The sequence below is a fragment of the Panthera uncia genome (assembly GCF_023721935.1).
Source record: "Panthera uncia isolate 11264 chromosome A3 unlocalized genomic scaffold, Puncia_PCG_1.0 HiC_scaffold_11, whole genome shotgun sequence".
In the NCBI taxonomy this organism is placed as follows: domain Eukaryota; kingdom Metazoa; phylum Chordata; class Mammalia; order Carnivora; family Felidae; genus Panthera; species Panthera uncia.
The window spans coordinates 58,272,094-58,297,990 of record NW_026057578.1 but is presented as its reverse complement, the minus strand read 5'-3'; the positions used below and the strand labels follow the sequence as shown (position 1 = coordinate 58,297,990).

The 25,897-nt window shown below is 38.9% G+C and overlaps 1 protein-coding gene across 1 annotated transcript in view; it reads right to left on the bottom strand.

Moving 5' to 3' along the window:
* Positions 1-12,484: 12,484 nt before the first annotated feature.
* Positions 12,485-25,897, bottom strand: part of LONRF2 (LON peptidase N-terminal domain and ring finger 2) — a 44,406-nt gene continuing 30,993 nt past the window's right edge. Inside the window, exons 6-12 of the mRNA XM_049650185.1 lie at positions 25,533-25,632; positions 25,136-25,250; positions 22,150-22,271; positions 20,303-20,461; positions 16,933-17,095; positions 14,499-14,648; positions 12,485-12,858 (exon numbers count right to left, since the gene is read on the bottom strand). Of these exons, the coding sequence (XP_049506142.1) occupies positions 12,664-12,858; positions 14,499-14,648; positions 16,933-17,095; positions 20,303-20,461; positions 22,150-22,271; positions 25,136-25,250; positions 25,533-25,632 (1,004 nt within the window). The 3' untranslated portion in view covers positions 12,485-12,663. The remainder of the gene's footprint in view (positions 12,859-14,498; positions 14,649-16,932; positions 17,096-20,302; positions 20,462-22,149; positions 22,272-25,135; positions 25,251-25,532; positions 25,633-25,897) is intronic.

Below are 25,897 nucleotides of genomic sequence, written 5' to 3'. Positions count from 1 at the left end.
CGTGTGCAACTGACCTGGACCACAGCTCCACTGAGTATCAGTGTACTGACTTGGTGCCAGGAGGGATGCTCTCAGCTAGAACTTCCTTCCATGGGCAACAAAAGAGAACAGGAGAACTCTAGCAACCTTCACCACCAAGGACTCCAGTAGACCTAGCTGCCACTGCCACCAGCAAGCCCTGCACAGTCTTGGCCACTAAAGATCCCCACAGTCCTCACTAACACTGACCTCATCTAACAGACTTGTATGGGGTGCCTGGGTAGCTCAGTCAGGTGAACATCTGACTTCAGCTCAGGTCATGATCTCACAGTTCTTAGGTTTGAGCCCCACAACTGACAGCACATAGCCTGCTTTGGGTTCTCTGTCTCCCTCTTTCTCTCTGCCCCTTCCCTGCTTGTGCTCTCTCAGTCTCAAAAATGAATAAACATTATAATTTTTTTTTAAAAAACCTGAAAAAAATTAACAGACCTGCATGGAAACTATGCCACTGTACCCTCCCCAGAACAAGAAAAGCATCCTACTAAGCCAGGGCCCTCACAGCCCACCAGGTGAAAGTCAGGTGAAAGTCGTTCCCCACCATAGCCAGTCTGAAAAACCTAGAGGAGGTTAATTCTCCCTCAAATGCTCAGACATCAATGTGAAACGCACTAGAAACACAAAAAAAGCAAGGAGACATGACATGACAAAAGGAACACAATTAACTTTCCGGCAACTGACCCCAAAGAATTGGAACTCTATGAGTTACCTGAAAAATAATTCAGAATAATTATTTTTAAAAAGCTCAGTGAAATTCAAGAAAACAGAGATAAACAACTCAATGAACTCAGGAAAAAATAATGCATGAACAAAACAAAAAGTTCAACATTTAGAAATCATTAAAAAGAACCACATAGAAGTTCTAGAATATAATACTGTGAAGAATATAACAAAGTAAATGAAAAAAATGCCACAGAGAGCTTCAACAGCAGCCTCAACAAGCTGAATAAAGAATCCGCAAACTTAAAGACAGAGCATTGATATTATCCAATCAGAGGCCAAAAAAAGAAAAAGAGTGAAGAAAACCTATGTTATGGGACACCATCAAGCAAAAAAATATCCGTATTATGAATGTCACAGAAAAAGAAGAGAGACAGGGGGCGCCTGGGTGGCGCAGTTGGTTAAGCGTCCGACTTCAGCCAGGTCACGATCTTGCGGTCCGTGAGTTCGAGCCCCGCGTCAGGCTCTGGGCTGATGGCTCGGAGCCTGGAGCCTGTTTCCGATTCTGTGTCTCCCTCTCTCTCTGACCCTCCCCCGTTCATGCTCTGTCTCTCTCTGTCCCAAAAATAAATAAAAAACGTTGAAAAAAAAAAATTAAAAAAAAAAAAAAAAGAAGAGAGACAGAAAACCATTTAAAGAAATAATGGAAGAAAACTTCCCAAATTGGGGGAGAGATATGGATCATTCAGGCATATGAAGCTCAAACAGATTCAACTTGAACAGATCTTCACTGAGACACATTATAATGAGACTCTCAAAAATCAAAGGCAGAGAGAATTTTTAAAAAAAGCCAAAGAGAAAAAAAAAAAAGACTCATCACATCACATACACAGAAACCCCATAAGGCTATCAGCAGATTTCTCTGCAGAAACCTTGTAGACCAGGAGAGAATGAGATGATATATTTAGAGTTCTCTAATAAAAAACCTGCCAAACAAGAATGCTTTGCCCAGCAAAGTTGTCCCTCCGTGAGGAAGGAGAGATAAAGACTTTCCCACATACACAAAAGCTGAGGGAATTCATCACCACTGGACCTGCCTTACAAGAAATGCCAAAGGAAGTTCTTCAGGATAAAACCAAAGGATGCTAATTAGTAACATGAAAACATATAAAAATATAAAACCACTGGTAAAGATAAACATACAGGCAAGATCAAAATACCCTAAAACTGTAATGGTAGTGTGCAAAGTACTTTCAACTCTAGCATCTACGTTAAAAGACAAAAGTGTTAAAAATACCTATAGCTACAATATTTTGTTAATGGACACACAATATAAAAAGATGGAAATTGTGACATCAACAACATAAAATGTAGAGGACAAGTAAATGTGTAGAACTTTTTACGCAATTAAAATTAACTTTTTATTAGCTTAAAATAGACTATTGAAACTACAAATGCATTATGAAAGCCTCATGGAAATCATAAAGCAAACACCTATTAACAGATACATCAATGATAAAGAGAAAAAAACTCAAGGCATATCGCTACAAAAATCATTAATTTAGAAAGTCAGACAACAGAAGAAAAAAGGAACAAATGAACTACCAGTCAGAAAACAATTCACAAAATGGTGATAGTAAGTCACTTCCTATCAATAATTATTCTAAGGTAAATGGTTTAAATTCTTCAGTTAAATGACATAAAGTGGCTAAAGATTAAAAAAAAAAAATAAGACCCAAATATATGCTGGGACTCAATTAAGCTTTAACCATACTCATAGGCTAAAAGTCAAGACACAGAAAAATATATTCCATGCAAATGGAAACCAAAAGAGAACAGAGGTAGCTAAACTTAAAGTCAAACAAAATAGACTTTAAGTCAAAAGCTGTAACAAGAGACAAAGAAGATCATTATAAAAAGATAAAGGAATCGATTCATCAAGAGGACATAATAACTGCACATATACAGATAACACATATCAGGGCACCTAAATAAAATGAACAATTATTAACAGATCTGAAGTCAGAAGCAGACAGCAAAGCAGTTAACAGCAGGCGTCTTCAACCCCACTTTCAGCAAGGATATCATCCAGAGAGAAAATCAATTAGAAAATAATGGACTTGAACTACACTTTATACCAAATGGGTCTAACAGATATATACTGAATATTCTACCCAACAGCAGCAAAATATACATTCCTCTCATGTGCACATGGAACATTCTCTAGGATAGATCATATAAAGGTCACAAAACAAGTCTTAATAAATTTAAAAGATGAAATTTTATCAAGTATCTTTTCCAAGCACAATGATATGAAGCTAGAAATCAATAACAGAAGGAAAGCTACAATATTCACAACTACGTAGGAGTTAAATAACATACTTCTGAACAATCAATGAATCAAAAAAGAAATCAAAAGGGTTTGTCTTGAGACAAATGAAAATGGAAACATAGCATACCAAAACTTATGGGATGTAGCAAAAGCAGTTCTAAAGAGGGAAGTTTACATTAATGCCTAGTAAATGTGTACAAAGAAATAAACCTAACCTTAAACTTTAACGAACTAGGAAAAGAGGAATTAAGTCCAAGTTTGCAAAAGGAAGGAAATAATAAAAATCAGAGCAGAAAGTAAATACAATAGACACTAGAAAGACAACAGAAAAGATCAATGAAGAATTGGGTTTTTTTAAAAATAAAACTGACAATCCTTCAGCCAGACTAAGAAAAAAGTGAGGTGATTCAAGTATGTGATAAACAAAATAGGAGACATTACAAATGATACCACAGAAACACAAAGGTTCTTAAGAGAATTCTCTGAACATTTATGTCGACAAATGAGATGACTCAGAAGAAATGGATATATTCAAAGAAATATACAACTTACCAAGACAGAATCATGAACTAATAGAAAATATGAGTGTCAATAACAAGCAAGGAGACTGAATCAGTAATCAAAAATTTCTTAAAAGGAAAAGCCTAGAAACAGATGGCCTCACACGTGAATTCTACCAATGATTTAAACAATTAATACTAATCTTTCTCAAACCATCTCAAAAATCGAAGAAGAGGGAGCACTTCCAAGCTTACTTTACAAGGCCATCATTACTATGACACAAAACCAGGCAAGGACACTATAAGAAAAAATTACAGGTCAATATCTATGATGAAGAAAGATTCACAAAATCCTCAACTAAATACTCATAAACCAAATTCAAGAGCATATTAAAAAGATTATACAACATGATCATGATGGACTTACCCCTGGGATGCAAAGAAAAATCAACATATACAAATCGAACAGTGTGATCCCCACATTAACAGAATGAAGGCTAAAATGTATATGATCTTTTCAATAGTGCAGAAAAAGTATATGACAAAATTCAAAACCACTTCATGATAAAAACTCTCAATAAATTAGGCATAGAATCAATGTTTCTCAATGTCATAAAGGCTATGAATCATAAGCCCATAGCTAACATTACACTCAACAGCAAAAAGTTAAAAGCCTTTCCTGTAAGGTCGTAAACAAGCCAAGTACTCACCATTTTTATTAAAGACAGTGCTGGAAATCCTAGAAATAAAAGGCATTCAAACTGGAAAGGAAGAAGTAAAATTATCTCTTATAAATAGAAAACCCCAAAGATCCCACCAAAAAACTGTAAGAACTAATCAATGAATTCAGTAAAGTTGCAGGATATGGAATCAATATATAAAGATTGGTTGTGTTTTTATACACTAACAAACTATCAGAAATAAAAATTTTTAAAATCCCATTTATAATTGCATCAAAAATACACAGAAATAAGTTTACCCCAGGAGATGAAAGACCCATACACTGAAAACTAAGAGACACTAATGAAATAAATTGAAGATAGATAAATGGAAAGATAGCCTATGTTCCTAGATTGGAAGAACTGATACTGTTACAATGTCCATACTATCCAAAGTGATCTACAAGTTCAATGTGGTCCCTATCAAAATTCCAATGGCATTTTTTACAGAAATAGAAAAAAAAAAGTCCTAAAATTCATATGGAACCGCAAAAGACCCCAAAAGCCAAAGCAATCTTGAGAAAGATGAATAAAGTTGGGAGCATCACACTTCCTGATTTCAACCTACATTACAAAGTTATAACAATCAAGAGAGTTTCATACTGGCCTAAAAAGGCACACAGACCAGTAGAACAGAACAGACAGCTCCCAAATAAACCTGTGCAGATATGGTCCACTAATCCTGACAAGGGTGCCAAGAAAACACAATGAGTAAATGATGGGCTCTTCAAAAAATGGGTGTTGGAAAAACTGGATATCTACATGCAAAATAATGAAACTGACAGCTATCTTATACCTATAAAAATCACCTCAAAAAAGGGGCACCTGGGTGACTGTCACTTAAGCACCCAACTCCTGACTTCAGCTCAGGTCATGATCTCATGTTTTGTGGGTTCAAGCCCCACACTGGGCTCTGCACTGACAGTGTGGAGCCTGCTTGGGATTCTCTCTCTCCTTCTCTCTCTCTGCCCTTCCCTTACTTGTGCACGCTCTCTCTCTCTCTTAAAAAAAATTAAAAAAAATTAATTCAAAATGGATTAAAGACTTAAATGTAAGAGCTGAAACTGTAAAACTCCTAGAAAAAAGCTCCTTGATACTGGTATTAGCAATGCTTCCTTTTTGGATAAGATGCCCAAAGCCCAGGCAATGAAACAAACAAGTAGGACCACATAAAACTAAAGTACTTCTGCATAGCAAGAAAGCAATTAATAATTTGGAAATGCACCTATAGAATGGGAAACAAATATTTGTAAATCATTTAGGAAATAAAATGAAATCCTATAAGGAAAGAAATCAGTATTTTGAAGAAATATCTTCATTTCCCAGGTTCACTGCAGCTTATTCACACAACAGCCAAGATATGGAAACAACCTAAATGTCTTTCAAGGGATGACTGGAAAAAGATAATCTGATACATACACACACATATTTATATACATAGAGTATGATTTTGTCTTAAAAGGAAGGAAATCTTGGTATTTGTCACAAATAGGATGAACACAGAGGACATTATGCTAAGTGAAAATAAACCAGACACAAAAAGATAAATACTTATCATATTACTATATATGGGATCTTGAAAAAGCTGATTTCATAGAAATAAAGAATTGCAGAGTTGCTAGGGGCTGAGGAGAGGGGAAAATGGGGGGATGTAGGTCAAAGGGTACAAACTTTCAGTTATAAGAAGAATAAGTTCTGAGGCTCTAATGTACAGCACAGGGACTAAATTATACAGTATTGTGTTCTTAAAGTTGCTGACAGTAGATCTTAAGCATTTTTATCACACACACATACACACATACACAAGGTTAACTATGTGAAGTGATGGAGGTGTTAATTATCTGTGTGTATGTATAACAAATCATCATGTTACACACTTTGAATATATATAATTATATTTGTCCATTTTCCTCAATAAAGTTGGGGAAAATTTTTTCTGATTGCACTTTCCTCTATTTGAGAGGAACAGGAGCACCTGGGTGGCTGAGTCAGTTGAGCGGCTGACTCTTGATTTTGCCTCAGGTCATGATCTCAAGGTCATGAGATCAAGCCCTGCATCAGGCTCCGCACTGAGTGTGGAGGTTAAGATTCTCTCTCTCTCCCTCTTCCCCCTCCCCTACTCACGCACGTGCGCCTGCATATGTGTGCACACACACACACACACACATTCTCAAAAATAAAAAAAAGAAAACAAAATAAAATAAAGGGGGATATGTGTTGCCTTCATGTATATTAAAAACTCATTATATATGTTAGGCCCTTTAACAATGTTTCCCCCTCCCTTTATAAATGTTTCTATCTTTCCCCCATCTAACAAGGGCTAGCAGCCAGATCGAGGGCACATGCTTTCTTGGGATGCATTAATCATGGACATTCCCATAGGTCAGGCAGCTGAGCAGCTGATAAGGGACCCAAGTGAACCTGAAGCAAAAATCAGAACCAAAAACTCTGCCAGGTGTAGCTGCCCACCATTCTGCTGCCTGTTGGTCTTATTACTGTTGATCTGGACGTTTTCACTGGTTTGCAAACACCTGAAGTAAACCACTGTTTCAAGCAAACATAGCAAACATTGAGACCCACATCGACCTGAGTGGGTACCTACTTAAAATGGATACCCCAAGTCCCAAACCCCATACAACATCACTCTGGCCTGGAAGCTCACTGCCCAGACCTCAAGCTTGCCACTGGAGATAACTCTACACTGGACACTAGAACTTATGCCCACAGACTACCTTTGCTAAGTCACAAAGTAAACCCAGGACATTTTTACTTCTCTTCCTTCAATATCAGGGATTCTATTATGTTTCTGAGCTTGCTGCCTATTTAGTGCATTACTCTGGTATATTCCTTGCTCTCTGCCAAAACACACACCCCTACACTCCCCTGCCTAAAGTGAAATCTGATGGAGTTTACTATCTGTACACTATTCCAAAAATTAATGGTGATTATTACTTTCCCCAGGAAGAGCCTGCCTTGTCTCTGCCAACCCCTCCAGTGTCTGGGAGAGGACTACTCACTCTCCACTGCCGCCTTCTACTGCCCTCTCCAGCTTTCCGCCACCTCTCCTGCCCTGTGTCTCTAATTGTAACACTCCTTTTCCTTGGTTACACACACATAACTGCTTAATCGTTAATGTATTTACTAAGTTATCATACCCTCCAATAGCGTAACTGCTGGGCCTGCCATCTTAACTCGAGAAATACATTGAGACATTATCACACTCATACTTCGTATATACTTTACAATTCCACCAAGATAGTGTTGAAGACCCCCCAGAGTTCCATATCTATGATCTGACTAAGGCCTATAAGTGGGAACCTTAGTTATAGACTGGCCTCAAGGACTCCTTATGCTTCTTTTTACTCTCACAATAAAATGCTTTCTATGTGTTTAAGGTAACTTACACCTTACTCTTTAATGTCTCCATTGTCATCACCCTGAAGTTTCCTTAATATGATGTCAGAATATTGGAGGACCAATTGTACTAATCATGCGTTTAAAAATCATGCGTTTGACATCTCCAGGGCCTCACTGGCTGGGGAGATTGACCCTCCTGGGCTGGCCAGTCAGAGACAGCAAAGGGTCCACAAGGAAGCATGCCTTTCATATGAGAACTAAACAACCCAGAGCCCATATTCTGAGCCACCTCCTTTGTCTGGCTCTTACAGTCTAGGAGAAAAGAGTCCTGGCCTTAATCACCCAGGACTCAATACCAGACAAGTAGATCCCACTCTTATAACCCAGAGCCAATCATGATCATCCAAACTAGACAATCCTAAGCTGTTTCCCCTGACCTGTCTGGTGTTTCCCACAGAAACACAATAAAGGCCCTCCCCACGCTTTGTCTTCACTCCTGCTTCTGCCTTCTAGCTCTGGTGCTTCCCTGTGTGGCCTTAAGTTCATGCCTCTCATTTCTAGTGGAACTATGAGTAACAACAACCTTGCCTTACAATGGCACGGACCTCTCTGCATTGTCACCCAGTCACCTTTAGAAATTAAGACTTGGACACAAGTCAGAACTAGTGTCCCCCAAATGGTCCACCTGGGGGTAGCAGCACTCTAATTTCCTCAATAGTTTATGCTACTTCAATATTCTAATAGTCAATATGCTAATATTCACCTAAAAGCAGACCTACTACTAAAAGCTACTTGACAGGATTCAGCAGATATTGGTAATTTTTTTATCAGTCAAGAAGCCAAAATTAAGGTGAAGTTAAGGTGAGGAGTTGCAAAGGCGGAAAGACCTTCTCCTACAAGTCAGAAGTCAATGGCTCAGAATGAAGCGGTGCCAGTAGGGACAAGGTGATACTGGGAAACATTAAGGGTTCAATTTTTCCCATGTGTGGTTGATACAGCTCACCCTACTCATCCAGATCTAGCCTCCCGGGTTTTGGGTTTTGATGAAACATAGAATCATAACAGGGTCTTTTAGCAGGGGTAGAGCTACAGAGGAAGAGTTTCTTCAAGCTGCCGCTGCTATCCCGGTTGAAAATGGGAGATGGGTGCCTCTCTACCCTGTTTCATAAGGGTATTTAGAAAAAAATAAAACCCCATGCCTGTTGAACAAACAAAAATCACCCACATTTATTTTCCCTCCTAATGGCTCTTTCTTCTTCATATCTTCATTGAAGATGCCCTCTTCAATGCCCATCACCTCCCCTCCCCTCCTTCCCACCCCCCATGAATCCTCAGTTTGTTCTCAGTTTTTAAGAGTCTCTTATGCTTTGGCTCTCTCCCACTCTAACCTCTTTTTCTTTTCCTTCCCCTCCCCCATGGGTTTCTGTTAAGTTTCTCAGGATCCACATAAGAGTGAAAACATATGGTATCTGTCTTTCTCTGTATGGCTTATTTCACTTAGCACCACACTCTCCAGTTCCATCCACGTTAAAAGCATCTAAATTTTACAGAGTGGTATCTACCAAAGTAATTTAAGTAGTGGGAGAAAACACAAAAGGAGAAAAGAAGAAATAGATGAGTACTTTTAAAAAGCAACTTAAAAAGCATAATGACTTCTATGTGATACAGCTAGGTCAGGCAATGGAGTATTTTGATTGTACCAACTGCCAATTTTCAAATAATTTTATGACAAAATGATAATGTCATAGTTTATGGTAACTCTACCATCTATTTTGTTCCTTGATGATTTAAAAGTCCTGTGGTAAGGCTTAATGTATGTTAATAGTTGAAATACAACTTACTAAACAGTCTTGGTGCTTTTTGGTTTGGGAGGTCAAGGAGGGTGATGCTTAAGAGAAAGACTTTGTTGTGGTTGTAAAAATGGGATAGCACTCCAAAATCTGGCACATGAATCAGCTAATACTTATTGTGGTTCCATGGATAGACCTTAAAATTTAAAATTTTTTAATTTGGAACTTTAAAAAGTATTCTAACTTTCAATTCTGAAGATGAGGACACATAGGGAATGTGGTACCCTAAAAATCGAAGCTTTCAGAATACTGCCTGTCAGGATATCAGTTGTATTTCAGAGACATAGGGATGCAGGGATGGAATTATGAGTCAAGCCACTTAGGAGAGTGAAATGGAAAAATACCTAACAAAGTGTATAGAATGTACTTCAATTACTATATTTAAAGAAGAAAAATTACTCCCCCACACTGTTATTATTACTCTAAGTAGATTCTGCTTTTATTCTGATGCAGAACTAACTAGACCATTAGTGTTGGAACATTTTCAGTAAAATTAAACTTGAATGTTCTGACTCTGAATAAGAGCTTATTTTCTGAGAAATATTAGAAACGACATCTCCATGACAGCAAAGAGGGCAGGGGCAGGGGCAAAGCTATTCTGCGTTAGCTAAATTTGTAACAAACCAGAATTTAGGTGTCCTTCTTTAAGTTTTTGAAAGGAAGCTTCCTTCATAATATGACTTGAAATATTCTTTCCTTGATCCGACTTCCTGTCATTTAAGTGCTCAGGAAATACCCATCTACTCCTGCTCTGCTCTGGGCAGAGAGGTGAGATACTGGACACAGCATGAAGCAGTCGCAGTCCATTCCCTTGGGTGTCAAAAGACAAAAACAACCAAAACTTTGGCTGTTCTATCTACATCATTACTTGTTTGAATAGTCTTTTACATAAGAGCACTAGGAACAAGGTGACAATTCAGAAAGAGGCAGACAGAATCAGGAAGCGATAATTAATGATTCCGATCAGAGATCTGTGCCAGTTATGACATTTCAGGCGTAAGGGTGAGAAAGCCACAGCATGTGATGGGGACAGGAAAAGCCCTGGTACTCTGAGCACAGAGACTTAAATTCAGGAAGGCTCCTGCAGAAACTAGGATCACACTGTGGCTATTTTACACACTCCCAAATGGAAACAGCAATGATATGATTTTAACGTAGGAAAGATTCTCCAAAAAAAAAGAAAATGGTCAATGCATACCCATTTTTAGGAGCCATTTCTAAGAAAGGTCCTCTGGCATACTAGATACAGTTTTGCTTTCTTTTAGATGATCAGATTAGGATACAATGCCTAAGAATGTTGAATACTATCATTAACACATGAATCAATAAAATATTTTAGAAATCACATGGCCAAATCGCCTTTAAACCATATTCAAGATGAGATATGAGATTTGCAATAAGTGAGGTACCAGAAACATCTGATTGGAAATACTTTCACATTTTCTCTTTATGACTAAGTTATACAAGAAGAGGATTTTCTCACTCCCATAATGAAACCGAGCAGTAGCTATTGAAAACCCATACAATTAAAAAAAATACAATTATAAAGTTTCTAATAAAATGTTTGATGGATTGATAAACAACCAACTTCTGACATTATGAAATATTCTGTTAAAACTCAAAGAGACTCTTAAAAACTGAGAACAAACTGAGGGTTGATGGGGGGTGGGAGGGAGGGGAGGGTGGGTGATGGGTATTGAGGAGGGCAGCTTTTGGGATGAGCACTGGGTGTTGTATGGAAACCAATTTGACAATAAATTTCATTTATTGAAAAAAAAAATAAATTACCTGGAAAAAAACCAAAAAACAAACAAACAAACAAACAAAAAACCTCAAATATGATACACCTTGAATGAAAAAAGCAAAACTTAAAGCTGTGATTTATTCTCCGGTCTGGTTCTCATCATCTTTTAGTTAAGAGCATCCATGGCACAGCCCAAGAAGCCAACTCAGTGCACCAGCTGGTTAGGCCAGTGCTAATGATCCAGTATCTTAGTTCACACGGTTATTCCAATTAATACTACCAATATGCATTAGAGGTCGAAGTTGTAATGTATTGTTCTGTAATAGGTAACACTGGGTCTGATCACTTTTAAAACTTCTTTTCGAAAGACACAGAGACAATTTTTAGGTTGAGGATGGAAAACAATTTTTAGATTGCTGAATATTTACACCCCATATGCACCCCCCCCCCTTCTTGCACACTGTCCTGATATATTTTCCTGGAAGAGATAGAGTCCCATTCCAGAGCAGACGTTAATGTCCTCATATATGAGTGGATGGATGGTGAACTCAGATTTACTGATGGGCGTAATTTCCAATGCAAATACTGGTAGGAAGAGGACTGTTTCCTAAATGTTTAGTGTTCACCAAATTAATGAGACAGGCTTATGCTTTCAAGGGGGTTTTTGTACTAGTTTGGTTGCATGTTTGACATTCCAATACACATACAGTTTTAGTGAACTTTTGCTCACTCTTTATTGAGTGCATATAAATATATATCCTCAAATCAACTATACTGTTGTCAGATTTTTCTATATCCAAGGTACACCTTCGTGTATTCTGATGTTCATCTGATTACAACATGCAATGTACGATATCTGAACTACTACGGGACACACAACATAGTTCTATCTGGTAGCTACTACTTCTTGGGTGAGGACTAATTTTGGCTCCTGTACTGGACAACAGTTCGATCCCTCAATTTCACACACAACTTCACAGCGACACACAAAGCCGAAGCGCATTTTCAGTTAGCCTGTGCTCTGAGAAATCTGCTTCCAGATAAAAATGTGGTTTCCCTCTTACTCTCTAGCCACCAAAGCATGCTGTTCCCATCTGGTGTAGTGAGATACTTTACCAGGGAGGGAGTCCTTCTTTCTCACAAAACCTAAACCACTTGCCAACCATCTGTGGTGTTCCCTGCTGTCAGTGAACTGCACATTAAAGCATCTGCTTCAAGGAGATTTTCTTAGGTTGGTTTCCAACTGTGGGCTCCATGCAAACTTCAGGCTAACCTTGTACCGTCAGGTTCCGCCAGGCACCAACTTTTAACATTTGAGCAGGAGTCAATGTTTGCTAAGTGTTCCGTTTTGTAACCCTCAACAAGCATTTTACAAAGCACGATGAATGGGATGCTACTTGTCCACGTCTAGCGCTCCTCATAAAAGTACAAGGGCTTCCAGAAACCTTGACAGAGAGAAAAAAAATCAATTATTTCTCTCCCTGCTATTAACCAGCTCCTGTCGACTATTCATCTTACGCGTAATGATGACTAATATCCGCCGAATGGCGAGCAGACGTTCTTTCAGTGAGATCATGCCAAGAATAGCCAGCTGAGCCTTGCGCTCCAGAGGCAGCACTGCCAGGATCCACCAGGACCACGCAGGACCACTAGGGTTACTCTGCAAGGGACATGAAAGGGAAAGAAAATCAGCACCTAAAATGCAAGTCTCTTCTCTTTGTTTCACCAACAAGGCGGGGGCAAGGATTAAATGCCACCTTCTATTTTAGAGCTACTTTCCATCCATTCAACCCTTGAGATACAAAGTTTACTTTTCTGTTACAAATTTAAATGTGGAAGAATTCACAAAACGTAAAGCCTGCAAAGAGAAGCATCTTTTATAGGGAAATTCCATGAATTAATTGCTTCTGTTCTCTCAAAGCTCTTGTTATGCGTATATACCAGTCAGAAGAGGGGACCATAAGTTTCACCTCTACTTTCCAATGTTCTGTGTTATTATTTTTTAAGTTTTAAATATACTATAGAAAGCTCAATATTAGGAAGGCTAAAAGTAGGTGTACAAGTCTGAGTATTATAAATCTTTTAACAATATCTGTGTGATAAATATGCACATGTATACAAAACATCTATATATGAATTATTGTTAATTATATATAGATTGGAGTCATCATGAATTAAATATATAAGAATTATTCTGCTACCTGATAGCTTATATTTCACATAACCCAACACACTTCTGGACTGAGATCTAAGCAAAAGCTAGTCATAAAGTTGTTCTCAGTATTCCTTGCACTAAGAACCAAGATATCTAGGCCGCCTGGCTTCCCATCTTGGATTCTCCTCCAATCCTACCCCTAAAGGAATACAGAATCCAACTGGGAACTAGAGAGGGTAGACTCTGAAGTCACTTTAGCTTAGGATGTGGAAGCTTCTATTGGAAGATTAGGAGTAACACTGAGGCAGTTTTTGGCTTAAAGGATGGTCTTGAGTTTGGAAAAGACATAACTCAGGTGGGGGTAAAAGACAGAAGTCGGCCAGAGATAGAAAAAGAGTGTAACAGTGGATGGGAAAAATACAGAGTACATTTCATCTTTCCCCAAACCTGCTGAGAGCTGGTCCCGGATGCTGCTTTCTCCACAAGACAGGTGAGTTTGTACAGAAGGAACTTTATACTCTGTCATAGGCCTAAGCCATCCCTGCCTGGCTCTGTCACCCGGAGGAGGAAGAAAGGATTCATGTACACTTAGAAGCGCTTCACAGCCCGAAGCCACGCCCTGCTTGCAGAGCCAAGTTCACTGAAAGCACGCTGGCGGAACACAGAGAAAGCCTGACTGGATATAGAGGGCAAGGAAGACTCCTAATTTAACAGGAGTTAGATTTTCTCTGCATTTATTCAACATCTGTTGATTAGGCACAAGGCAACAGTATGTGCAAAATATGGACTGTTCATGCCAATACACACAAATTATTACTCTCTAAGTCATAAGATTGAAACAGCTGATTTAAACAGTGGGTGAGAGAAGTAAAAGTACCAAAGCCAACAGCCAGTCAGAAAAAACTGATTTTCGATAGAAAATAAATGACCTTCACACATTGTTAATCAAAAAGCATTGGTTGTTTTGCTCCAAAAGGCACATGCTACTACATTAGGTGATTCTTTGGGCTGTTGACAAATGAACCCGTTCATAAGTGATCACAATGGAGTACACAGCACAGCACGGGCAAATTTTCCTTCAGAATAATGTGTCTTAACATACAGCAGGAAATAATAGCATTCTAAAAGAAATAAGGAGAATATACCTGAGGCTCAGACTCCCTGTCTGGCATCAACCCAAAATGGCTTAAGATTTGTTCTTTCATGTGATCCTGAAGTGAAGTAAACCAGGAAACTGACTGCTGATATACTGAATCATGAAGACTGGTAAGTTCTTCATACTCTGTTCCTTCCACCTGATCAAGGAAAGAGGGATGACCATTTTAGCAATTCATTATTAGCACACGAAATATAGTGATCATCTGCCGTATTTGGTAAGTGGAGCTGGGACATTTAGTATTCAGATAATTCATCAGTGTTTTATAAACATGATATATGCTCAACATAGAAATTTGTATTTTTGTATACAGTGAAGATCTACCTATCCTGTCTATCCATAACATCCTGATTTTTCTCTTAACAACATGAACATATATGCCATATTACTATGAATCATTTTCAATGGCTACATGTAGAGATACACTATAACTTACTCCACCATTAAGATAAAATAGACTTTAATATTACACAGTAATATAAATATTTATGCAAAAGTGGTTTGTTTTTTGTCAGTGGTGGTGATAGAAGGGGCTGTCATTCCCTCAGGATAGTTTCCTAGAAGAAGAATTGCCAAGTCAAAGAGTGAGACATTTAAAAAATTATATTCCATATCACCAAACTATATTCCAGAAAACATGACAGCTACCCTGTATCACTGTATTAGCCTTAAGCAGCAGTAAGCCCTGATACCTTAGATTTATCATGCATTACTGCTGGGTGCCTATCTCACAGCCAAGTCACTATTTTAAGTATATCCCACCCCTATTGAGGAACACCTGAGTGGGAAAAGCTTGGGCGGGGGACCGAGGGACCCAGGTTTGTTCTGGCTTCACTGCTGATTCTCATGAGCCAGTCACACAGCCTCCAGAGGGTAGAGTTTTCTCATCTACAAAATGGGAATAAACCATTCAGGTCCTTTCTGGTTATAAAATTCAAGGGTCTCTGAAAACTAGGGTAAACTGAGGAATTAGATTATAATGCATGCAACCATTCTCAATTTGATTTATACAAATCAAATATTCCTATGTAGTAGAGGGTTTTCTTTAAAAAAAAAAAACACCAAAATTATTTTATTTGTAGTTAGGTAAGCTCTTGTTTTGAAATAAATACAAACACCACTAAAAACTGCCATCCACAACCGTCAGTAAACTCTTCCATCAGATTTGTTACCCAGGCAGCAGAGAACAATCACATTCAGTCCCATCCTTTAAACCCACTCCCTGCTCCTGAGATGCTGGGGTTGACTTGCTACCCTTGGCTCCTCTGAGCTGTGTAGCTCTGTGCCTAGCATGACCAGAAACAGCAGCTGGAAAGGGGGCAGTGCTGGCAGTGTGGGTGTGGGTCTACTGATGGGCGTCACAAATGTACAGCACCGTCCCCAAAGCAACTTCCAGTGTGATGTCAGACAGCTAAAGACTCTCACTCGCCACGGTGAGAACCATGGTGTGGTTCTAAATGTGAAGGACAGAATTCAAAAGAGGATACAGTAATTCCAAGGATTTCCTCCTTCTAAACAGTTGTAATGTTTTTGTTGCAGGATAATTTACATACAGAAAATGCACAGATCTCACTGGCTGGCTCAGAGTTTTGCCAGCCACACACACCAGTGGAATCACCATCCTAAACAGGACAGAGAACATTTCCATGGCCCACAATGGCCTTACACCCTCCTCTGGCCAGTTACAAACCCTCACCCCAGCCTGTCTCTGCCTTCCAAAACCAGAGACAGGTGATGCCTGGTCTTGGAAGCATATAAATAGAGCCACACAGCGCATGTGGTTGTGCATCTGGCTTCCCCGGCTTAGCAGGATGTTGAGAGATGTGTTCATTGAGAGATCTAGGAGATTCTTTCACATAGTTTTGTGTATCATTAGCTCCTTCCTTTTTATTGCCAAGTAGTATTCCATTGTATAAATGTACTACAATTTGTTTATCCATTCCCCTGTTGATGAGTATCTGCACTATTTCTTGTTTGTGGCCATTAATGAGTAAGACTTCTAGAGACATCTTTGTACACATCTTTTGAGAATCCCTTCAAAACATTTTGTTAATTTGTCAAAACATGGGTTCTGTTATTTCTATTAGGCATATAAATAATTCTTAAGGGGTAAGAGAGCCAAACCTTTTATATTTAGCTTTAGAAGGTATTTTTAAATGCTACTTTTTATATCTCATTCTGAACTAATACCAGTATCTAGAACAGGGATGAACTACTACGCACAAATTAAATCCTGTTCATTACATATGTAAGCAGCATTTTATTGGAAACCAGTCATGCCAACTCATTTACATATTGTCTATGGCTGCTTCTGGGCTATAAGAGCATAGCTGAGGAGTTGCAACCAAGACTGCATGGCCTGGACAAGTCTACAGTATTGACTTGATGGCCCTCTAAACACACGCCAGGAAAATAAACCTCACCTTTTCATCTTCGAGATATTCAATGTCGGCTGTGTTATAGCCATCTCTGTGACGATGGCTTAGAACTCTGAACCGACTAATTCCAATGGCATCCACAACTGAACTCCCATCAGGAAATGTTCTGACATCCTTAATCTCCAGCATGCAGCCGTACTCTGAAATTCTGACAGGACAGGCGGGAGAAAAAAACGTGATTTTAAAAACGCAGGAGGTCCAAACAAAACAAATGGTGTCTCTGCATGGGACCAGCAAGCTTGTTTTCTCTAAGAGATACCTGCAGATGATTCCTTCTGTTAAATGCAAAACACACTGGTGTGCAAGGCCACTGAGGGAGAGCTGGAGGGGAAAGGGCCCTTGTGCCTCAGTAATTGAAACAAGCTAGTGCTTTGGAAGGACCTAAGAGGTGGAGAGAGACATGATCCTCAGTCCCCTTGGCCAGGGCACCAGCAGGGGGTACAGAGAGCACAAAGTATGCCTGGGCCCCCACGCTACTCACAGATTCTGCTCCCTCCTCTCTCATTTCCACTGATGCTGGCCAACTCTATCGTCCCCAACAAACGGCTATGGGAAGTCATCTACAGTCACTGCCTTCCATCTCCTACCTCCCCATCAGGCTTCTGTTCCACTGAAACCCCAGTGGAAGTCACAAATGACTCTGGCATGACCCCATCTGCTACTTATATCCTCTACTGATCTGTCACTGACCTAACACCCACTGCTGCTCTCAGTTGCCCTCCCCGACCAGTGCACCCCTTCACAGCTTGGCTCCTCCACATGTCCCTTAAACACCAGGGCCACCCACAATGGCATCTTCGCTCCAAAGCTCTCCTGTGTGACCTTACCCACTCTCACCCTTTTGAACTATCATCTGTATCCTGAGGATACCGATTGTGCCTACTATGTGTCATGCACTATTAGGAGCAGTTTATAATATGTGCTCATTCAAGCACAAAAACAGAAAGGCTTAGAAAAGGCTTAGAAAAATCAAACAACTTCTATAAGGCCACAGTAAGATTCAGACCCGAGATCTGAACCCAAGGCTACCCAATTCTAAAGTGAATGAACAACTTCACTACATGCCTTCAAACTAACAATGAGTGATGGTTCCCAAGTCACATGACTGTAAGGTTGGACACCTCTACTTGAATCTCTAATAAAACAATCTCTTCTTGCTTATCTAACAGGGCTATCTTATCCATAGCTGTGGCATGGACGGAGGTGCCCTGAAGATCCCTTTCAAGAGAGGACTTGCTGCCCCAACTATCAGCAGACAAATGTCTTCCAATACCAGCTCTTCCAAAGCTCATCTCAGCTGCAGAACCTGTCTCTCCAATGAGCCATCCTGTCTTGTATGTGGACAAGAATTTGTGAGTGGATGCAAACTCCCCTTGCACCTGAAACTCCCAGGGTTTTCTGGACTCTCGTGCTTGTCCACGCGAGGCCATTAGAACTTGGTCCCAAAAATCCAGCTGAATTCCTCCTACACACCTGCAGGTCTCCTTCTCTTAGGCTCTGCCACAGATGAGCCACACTTTTGTTTACTCTCTCCCTGGATAGACTTACCTTTCCTCACTTCCCCTGAGCAACTTGTGCTCACCAGAGCAAGGTTCAAGAGACTTATGTCCTATACTTTATATGGAGTAATTCACTTCTTAGTGTTCTATATCCTCAGTGGAAGCAGAACTTCTGGATGTTTTATCACTTTGCTTTTGCTGATTTTGATGAATCAAATTTTAACATATTCAAATTTATTCATCTCTTCCTTTATGTTACGTGCTCTTAGCATCTTGTGTAAAAAAAGGTCTTTTCCTAATTATAGTCTCCAACATTTTCTCTTAAAGATTTTATATGTTATTTTTCACATTGAGAATGTAAATAACATGTGTTTACTTTGTGTGTACAGTGCAAGGCAGAGAAGAGATTATTTTCCACATTTGGACTGCCCACTAATTTTCTGAGCACCTTTTAAAAATGAGCGGCTTGCTTTTCTCACATAATTATATCTAAATATGGGTCAAATATGAATGATCTGTTTCTTATCTCCATATACTGTAATGGTCTACTCACTAGGATTTAGATGGGAGGGTTCTCCCATCTTGCGCAGCTGATTTCCTCAAAACTATCATGGTCTTGGTCTTTTGATTTTCCATAATAATTCTAAAGTCAGCTTGAACAAGTCCATGAAAAAGTTCTCTTGGAATGTTGACTGAAACTACTTTAGATTTAGAGACTAATTTGAGTAAAACTGACATTTCTACTATGACATTGAATCTATGCATCCATCCATGGATATGGTACTTCTGTTTATTTAGGCCTTCTTGAATATTTTTCAATAAAGCTGTAAAATTTTTTCCATAAAGGTGCTACACATATCTTTAAAAAGATCTGTTCCTAGGTATATATTATGGAAGCTAGTGGATGGTCCTATGTATCCACTCTCCTTTTCTTCCTGGGCACATGGATGGGCTACATTTCCCAGCCTCCTTTGCAGTAGGTATGAACAATAGTGATGAGCACCCCTTTTCTTCAAATCCTTTCAGAGCACCTGTGCCTCTTCTACCAGCTAGAACTTACATGTAGAGACCTCATCATGACCATGCAGTAATGACAAAGTCCTAGGGGATAAGGAAGCCAACAGATGGGATTCCTTCCCATCTGTTGGGAGTCTCCTTCCCAGAGTCCTCAGAGCAGCCCATGGAAAGGAGCTGCCTGTCGATTTGGAACACCTTCCTTACACAAATGATGTAAAATGAGGAGAGGTCAAAACTAAGAGCTGTGGGTTTTTATAAGACTGAAATTTGTCTGGCTGTATAGGTGGAGGTTTCACGGAAGATGTATGTACATATGCATGTATGTATGCATATATGTACGTATGTATGTATGTATCTATCTCCTAACTACCTGCCTATAAGTAGCCTTCATGCCCATGTAGAGCTCAATGCAGGGCTTGAACTCACAACCCTGAGGTCAAGACCTAAGCTGAGATCAAGAGTTGGACACTCAACCGACTAAACCACCCAGGTGCTCCTACATAGCAAATTTCTGGATCTTAAAAAGTTAGACTGGATTTGCTTGTATGATGATGAACTACAAAAGACTTATACGCAGAAGCATGGAAGTATGGATATGAAGTATATTTACAGAAAAGCAAATAATATGGTAATGGACTAGCAAATATTATGTCTGAAAGAAAGAAGTAGGAGATGAGGCTAGAAGGAAAGCTGGGATCACATCATGGATGGCCTTGGATTTATACTTTGTTATGTAATGGAAGCCACCAGAATTTTTCAACATCACCTTAAATTGTTCTTCAAGAAAAATAACAGGTTATGCATTTATTCAGGACCCTCTGAACGTTGGCAATTCTTACCCTGCGTGTTCAGCAGATAAACACATGCCAAACCGTTTGGTGCCGGTTTCCATGCATCTTCTTATCATAAGCCGATAGCGGGGCTCAAACACATGCAGTGGACATGGGACGGTGGGGAAGGCCATGGCACACACAAAGATGGGGACATCTCTGGTCAGACTGTGGGGTGAGTAAAAATGTTAACTTAGAAGTGGGAGCTGTCAGAAACAGAAGGGAGTATTAGTCACTGTAAAATAGCAAAAGCTAGCTAACCTCAATTCTCTCATTTATAAAATAAAACCCTGAAGCCTGCTTCTGTCTTTATTCTATTTGTAAAAATTTTCTTAATGTTTATTTATTTTTGAGAGAGAGGGAAGGAGAGAGAGAGAAGGAGGGAGGGGGAGAAAGAGAGAGAACGAGAACATGAGTGGGAGAGGGGCAGAGAGAGAGGGAGACACAGAATCTGCAGCAAGCTCCAGCCTCTGAGCTGTCAGCACGGAATCCAAAGCGGGGCTCAAACACACGAACCATGAGATCATGACCTGAACTGAAGCCGGATGCTTAACTGAGCCACCCAGGCACTCCCTTCCTCAATCTTTAGTGGGAAAAGAAAGCCCACCACATGAGAAAGTTTTCAACTCACCAGGCTTCCTGCCAAGCCTTTCTTACTTAATTTGATGAGCTAGAACATACTGAATTGTATTCGTTTTCTTAGAAAAGTTATAGCTTATGACTCCTATAAAAAAATTCTGATGACCTTGAGGGCACCATCATAAGTGAAATAAGTGTCCAACTCTTGATTTCAGCTCAGGTCACGATCTCATCGTTTGTGAGATCAAGCCCCATGTCAGGCTCTACGCTGACAGCAAAGAGCCTGCTTGGGGTTCTCTCTCTTCCTCTTTCTCTCTTTCAAAATAAATAAGTAAACATTTTAAACAGAAAAACAGAAATCAGAGAAAAATGAATACCACAAGACCTCACATACATGTGGAATCTTAAAAACAAACAAACAAACAAACAACACCAAGTTCATAGATACAGACAAAAGATTGGTGGTTGCCAGAGGCTGGAATGGGGGGGGGGGGGGGCGGGCAATGGGTGAAAGGGTCAAAGATACAAGTTTCCAGTTGTATAATAAGTAAGTCCTGGGGATGTAATGCCAAGCATTGTGACTAAAGTTAATAACACTGCATTGTATATTTGAAAGTTGCTAAGAAAATCGATCTTAAAAGTGCTCACCACAAGAAAAAAAAATTAACTATGTATAGCGATAGACATTAAGCCTTACTGTGGTGATCATTTTGCAATATACATAAATATCAAAGCATTATGTTACATACCTGAAATTAATGTAATGTTATGTGCCAATTACACCTCAATAAAAACAAATAAGAAAAAGAGAAAAAAGTTCTGATGAAAGCATCAACTACATAGTAGTCAAAAGTAGTGAGTTCTAAATAAAAAATAGCAGAATTTTAAGACCTCAATAGTTAAAAGTTGCTACAACACAGAACTCTGCTCACTTTAAAAGATAAAAACAACTGTCAAGCCTATTTTGAGTGGTAATCCTGCTCTCCCTTTTGTTTCTATATACTATACCTTTCAATTCTGAAAAATTCAGTACCACTTATTCAGATACAAAAAGCAACTACATACTTTTTATGAAGCCACACCTTTGAAGTAGTTCTTATAATCCCAATTAAATTCTATAAGTCTCTGTAATTAATTTTTTTCTATTTGTGGGATTTCTAATTTCTCTGCCAAGGAGGAAAAAAAAAACAAACACCTGAGATAAAGCTATTAAGTTAACAAGGATTTCCTTCTTTAATCTGAACTCAAGACCAAGTATATACAACATGAGGACTTACTTTGACAATTCTGTCATTTCTTCATCATAAATTCTCTTTCTATCAGAGAGTTCATCTGACAAATATCGAAATATTAATTCTTCGGCCAGACTAGTTATATTAAAATTTCTGCTTGCCAACAACTGTAACAAAAGGCAATATTAATATCAGATGGCAATTAATTCCAAAGGACAAAGCACTCTTTTCCCAGTAGGAAAGGTTGACAACAAGGTAGAGGGGTGCAGTCTTTGGGAAGACAAAAGGATGGGGATAGACAGCTTGGAGGTCAGCCAGTCTGGGATATGGAGAGGGGCAAGGCAGTTCCTCCCCTCTGAGAAAAGGGCAGGAGAAGGTGTTCACCCAGAGGAAGGATTAGTGAGTTGGCTTCTGTATTCTCAATCACGTATCATAATGTCAGGGAGGGGAGAGGAAGTGAGTAGATATGTTGTCAAAGAAGAGAAACAGGAAATACTCATCCGGGAAAGTAGAAAATTGAAGCTACTAGAGAAGCATAGTAAGGATGAGTACTAATGTTTTCAGTCTAAGATTTAAGATTGTGAATTTAAACTGAAACCAATCTTACCAATTTTGTGGCTTTTCTCTAGCTCTGCTTTGTTATTTATACGGACATATGAAAGAAGCAGAGTTGACTTTATTTGGATTGGGCAAGGAACTGACAGACCAAGGAATTACAGCTGGATAGGAAGGAAAATAGGTGGAAACTGAATTAAAATGTGCTAGGATCAGTGGGTGAAAGAGTTATACGTAGCTGAAGATCTATCATTCTGTGTCTGTGCGTGCACTGCTTTTATCTTAGACATATGAATTTGCAAATAACAGTTATTTTTCAATAACATTTGAATACATATCAGGTACCAGCTGAAGATGCTTCATATAAGTTAAGTTAGGCCTTAAAACAGCACTGTCCCACAGGCACCATCTACAATGCACTAATACAGAAGATGGGTCTCAGAAAGGTTAAGGGGCTAGTGTAGAGTGACAGTGGCACAGCTAGGACCCCAGCGCCAGTAGGTTTCAATGTCCTATTGTTTCTTTGTTAACTTGCTGCATTTCTGGGCTGCAAGCTACATGAAACAAAGTATATGAAGCAAGCTACATGTGTTGCTATAACCCACTAAGAACTAGAAGTTCAACTTTGGGAAACAACAACTGTGTTTGAGACCCTCAGTAACGGAGTAACTAGCAGAAACAAGTTTCACTTAGTTCACAACTAGTATTATTAATGACATCAGTATTTCATACTGTTCTTTTAGGGTATCATTTTATTGAAGAGTAATACAATAAAATTTGCTTCACTTGGCTTTATGTCAACCAAGACTTCGGCACATACACAGATAATTGACAATTCGTGTTTATAATAACGCATGTGAAAAAGTCTAACCTCATGAAAGTATTTCTGCATTGAAGAAAGATCAAGTTATTATTATTTTAGTTTGTTTTATTATATTCTAATTTCTGGAACACCGGCAATCTACACAGAACTTGCACTTAGCCATTCACTCATTCACTCATTTAATCATTGATTCAACATGGACTTGCTGAACCTTTAGTACATGTTCTCGTCTCTGGAAGTAGAGTGAAAACAAGACAGAAGGCATCTCTGTCCCTAAGGAGCTTATATTATAGTGCCAACCTCAATGCACTGGTTCATCACACAGCCCCCTAACCAAATAGCACTGAACGCAGACATGAATGAAGGGTCTGTGTTACAAACAGTGGTCATAAAGACATGCATCTTACTCTCTGAGAATAAGAAAGCTGCCTCCAGGTCCACCGGTCCAGACAAGCATGGGTACAACAAGGCAGTGGGCCAGATGCTACCCACTGTTAGCAAGAAGAGAGAGCAAATACTGTGGAGTAGACCTGCACAGGAACAGCTGAAGGAAACTGCTACAAAGACTCAAAAAGCATCCACCAGCAGGACACATGGTGCATGGTACAATGAATGATATTCATGATTATTCAGGCTCTCCCTGAGTAACTTAGAAAGATTCAGGATGTATGCAATTAAAAGAAACTATGTACAGATAATGCTCTAGAAAGGTCTCAATTATAGTTTTGGCAGTAAACTAAGTCACAATTATTTAAAAACTCATGTAGGTATGATATCTCCTGTACCATATCAAATTCAAAAATAAATTTTACTGTATATTTGTTTTTTTAAAAAGACACTTGATTGTATTTAAAATGCATTTAGTGAGTTTGATCTCTAGAAGTAATTAAGGCAAATATTTGTAGTATCATTTTACAGGTAACTGCCCTCCCAGAAGTTAAATAACTTGCTTCGTGGAAGGTTAGTGGCACCAAAAGTACCAGAGCCCACATAGTTGACAGAGTCATGATGTGAAAAGTTGATCAGAAAGCTTTTAAAAGCTTTTAAGTGTTGTTTATTGTATTTACCATACCTATGGTATGGATTTAAACAGTTTATTTTTGAGTTAGACATAACTAAGCAGCTTCCCTTCATGGAAACTTATGTATTACTGGCTTTGATTTCAGACAAAAGATGCAACTGACAGGGCACCAAAGGGATTTCCCAGTATCAAAAATGATCAAGTCTTCGATCCTAAGAAAAACTAAGTACTATAATATGACTTCACCTTGAGATGAAGTAAAGGACCGAATCCTTGGCACATATTAAGTATGCCATTATATTACCTCAACCCTTTATGATTAACATAGGGTAAGGATTCAGCAATGTTATCTCAATTATTTATAATTAACGCATAGTAAGAGCTCCAATTATGTTACCTGTTTTCAATACTCATGCCTGAAAATTTCCCTGAAGTTTAATGGGTTCTGTATCTAAACTTCCTCTGTGTATCTTTTGAGAAATCCAATAGGAAAAAGACCTATCTCTGATTGGAGAAATCCAACTTTCTTTAATAAATGGGTAGTCAAAACAAAGCCAACCCAAGAAATGAGCACCTGCTGAGGGGTAAGAAGAGGGGCCGAACAGTATTCTTGTTTCAGAAGAAATACTTACTTCTGAAAGTTTTTCTTTGCACAACGGACAATGCGGGGCATGGTCAAGGCAGCGCTCAAGGCATTTTAGGCAAAATGTATGTCCACATGGTGTAGTCACAGGCTCAAAGAGCAACCTGGAAAATATATCTGAGTTTTTAGCCAAAAATTGTCCAGAAGAGATTTTCAAATAATCTATTTATTTTCTAAGAATTCCTTAAGACAATTTCCCTACTGTTGTAGAAATCAATTGTATCTATTTCCATTTATAGCTTCCTTATCAAATTTTTAGAAAATAAATCATTTATTGCTAAGGTATATATAATTTATCTGATAATGAAAAGCCTATTATGTTTATGATATCAAATTCAGGAAGGATGGATATTTCAAAGAGTTGTACAGATTCTATGTCATCCTACCTCATGCAAAGGGCACACTCAAAGTCCGTTACATCTATGGAGAGCTCTGGACCTTCTCCTACATTAGAGGTCATATTCCTTTGAGGTGAGGAATCTGCCTCTGAAAAAGTTTAAAATGCTAAAATTAACACTGCTTATATGGATACCAGCATGCAATAATTGTATTTCCTCTGGCTAAAAGTGTTACATTAATGTAACAAATCATGCTAGGAAGGAATAGTTCCTAACCTGATTAAAAATATACAGCAATAATTTATCTGGACAGTGGACCTGAATAAAAGGTAAAGTTATAACTAAATTTTCCCTCATTTTGACTATGAAATCCTTGTGGGATTAACCGTTTAAATTGTTCTATAATCTTAAAG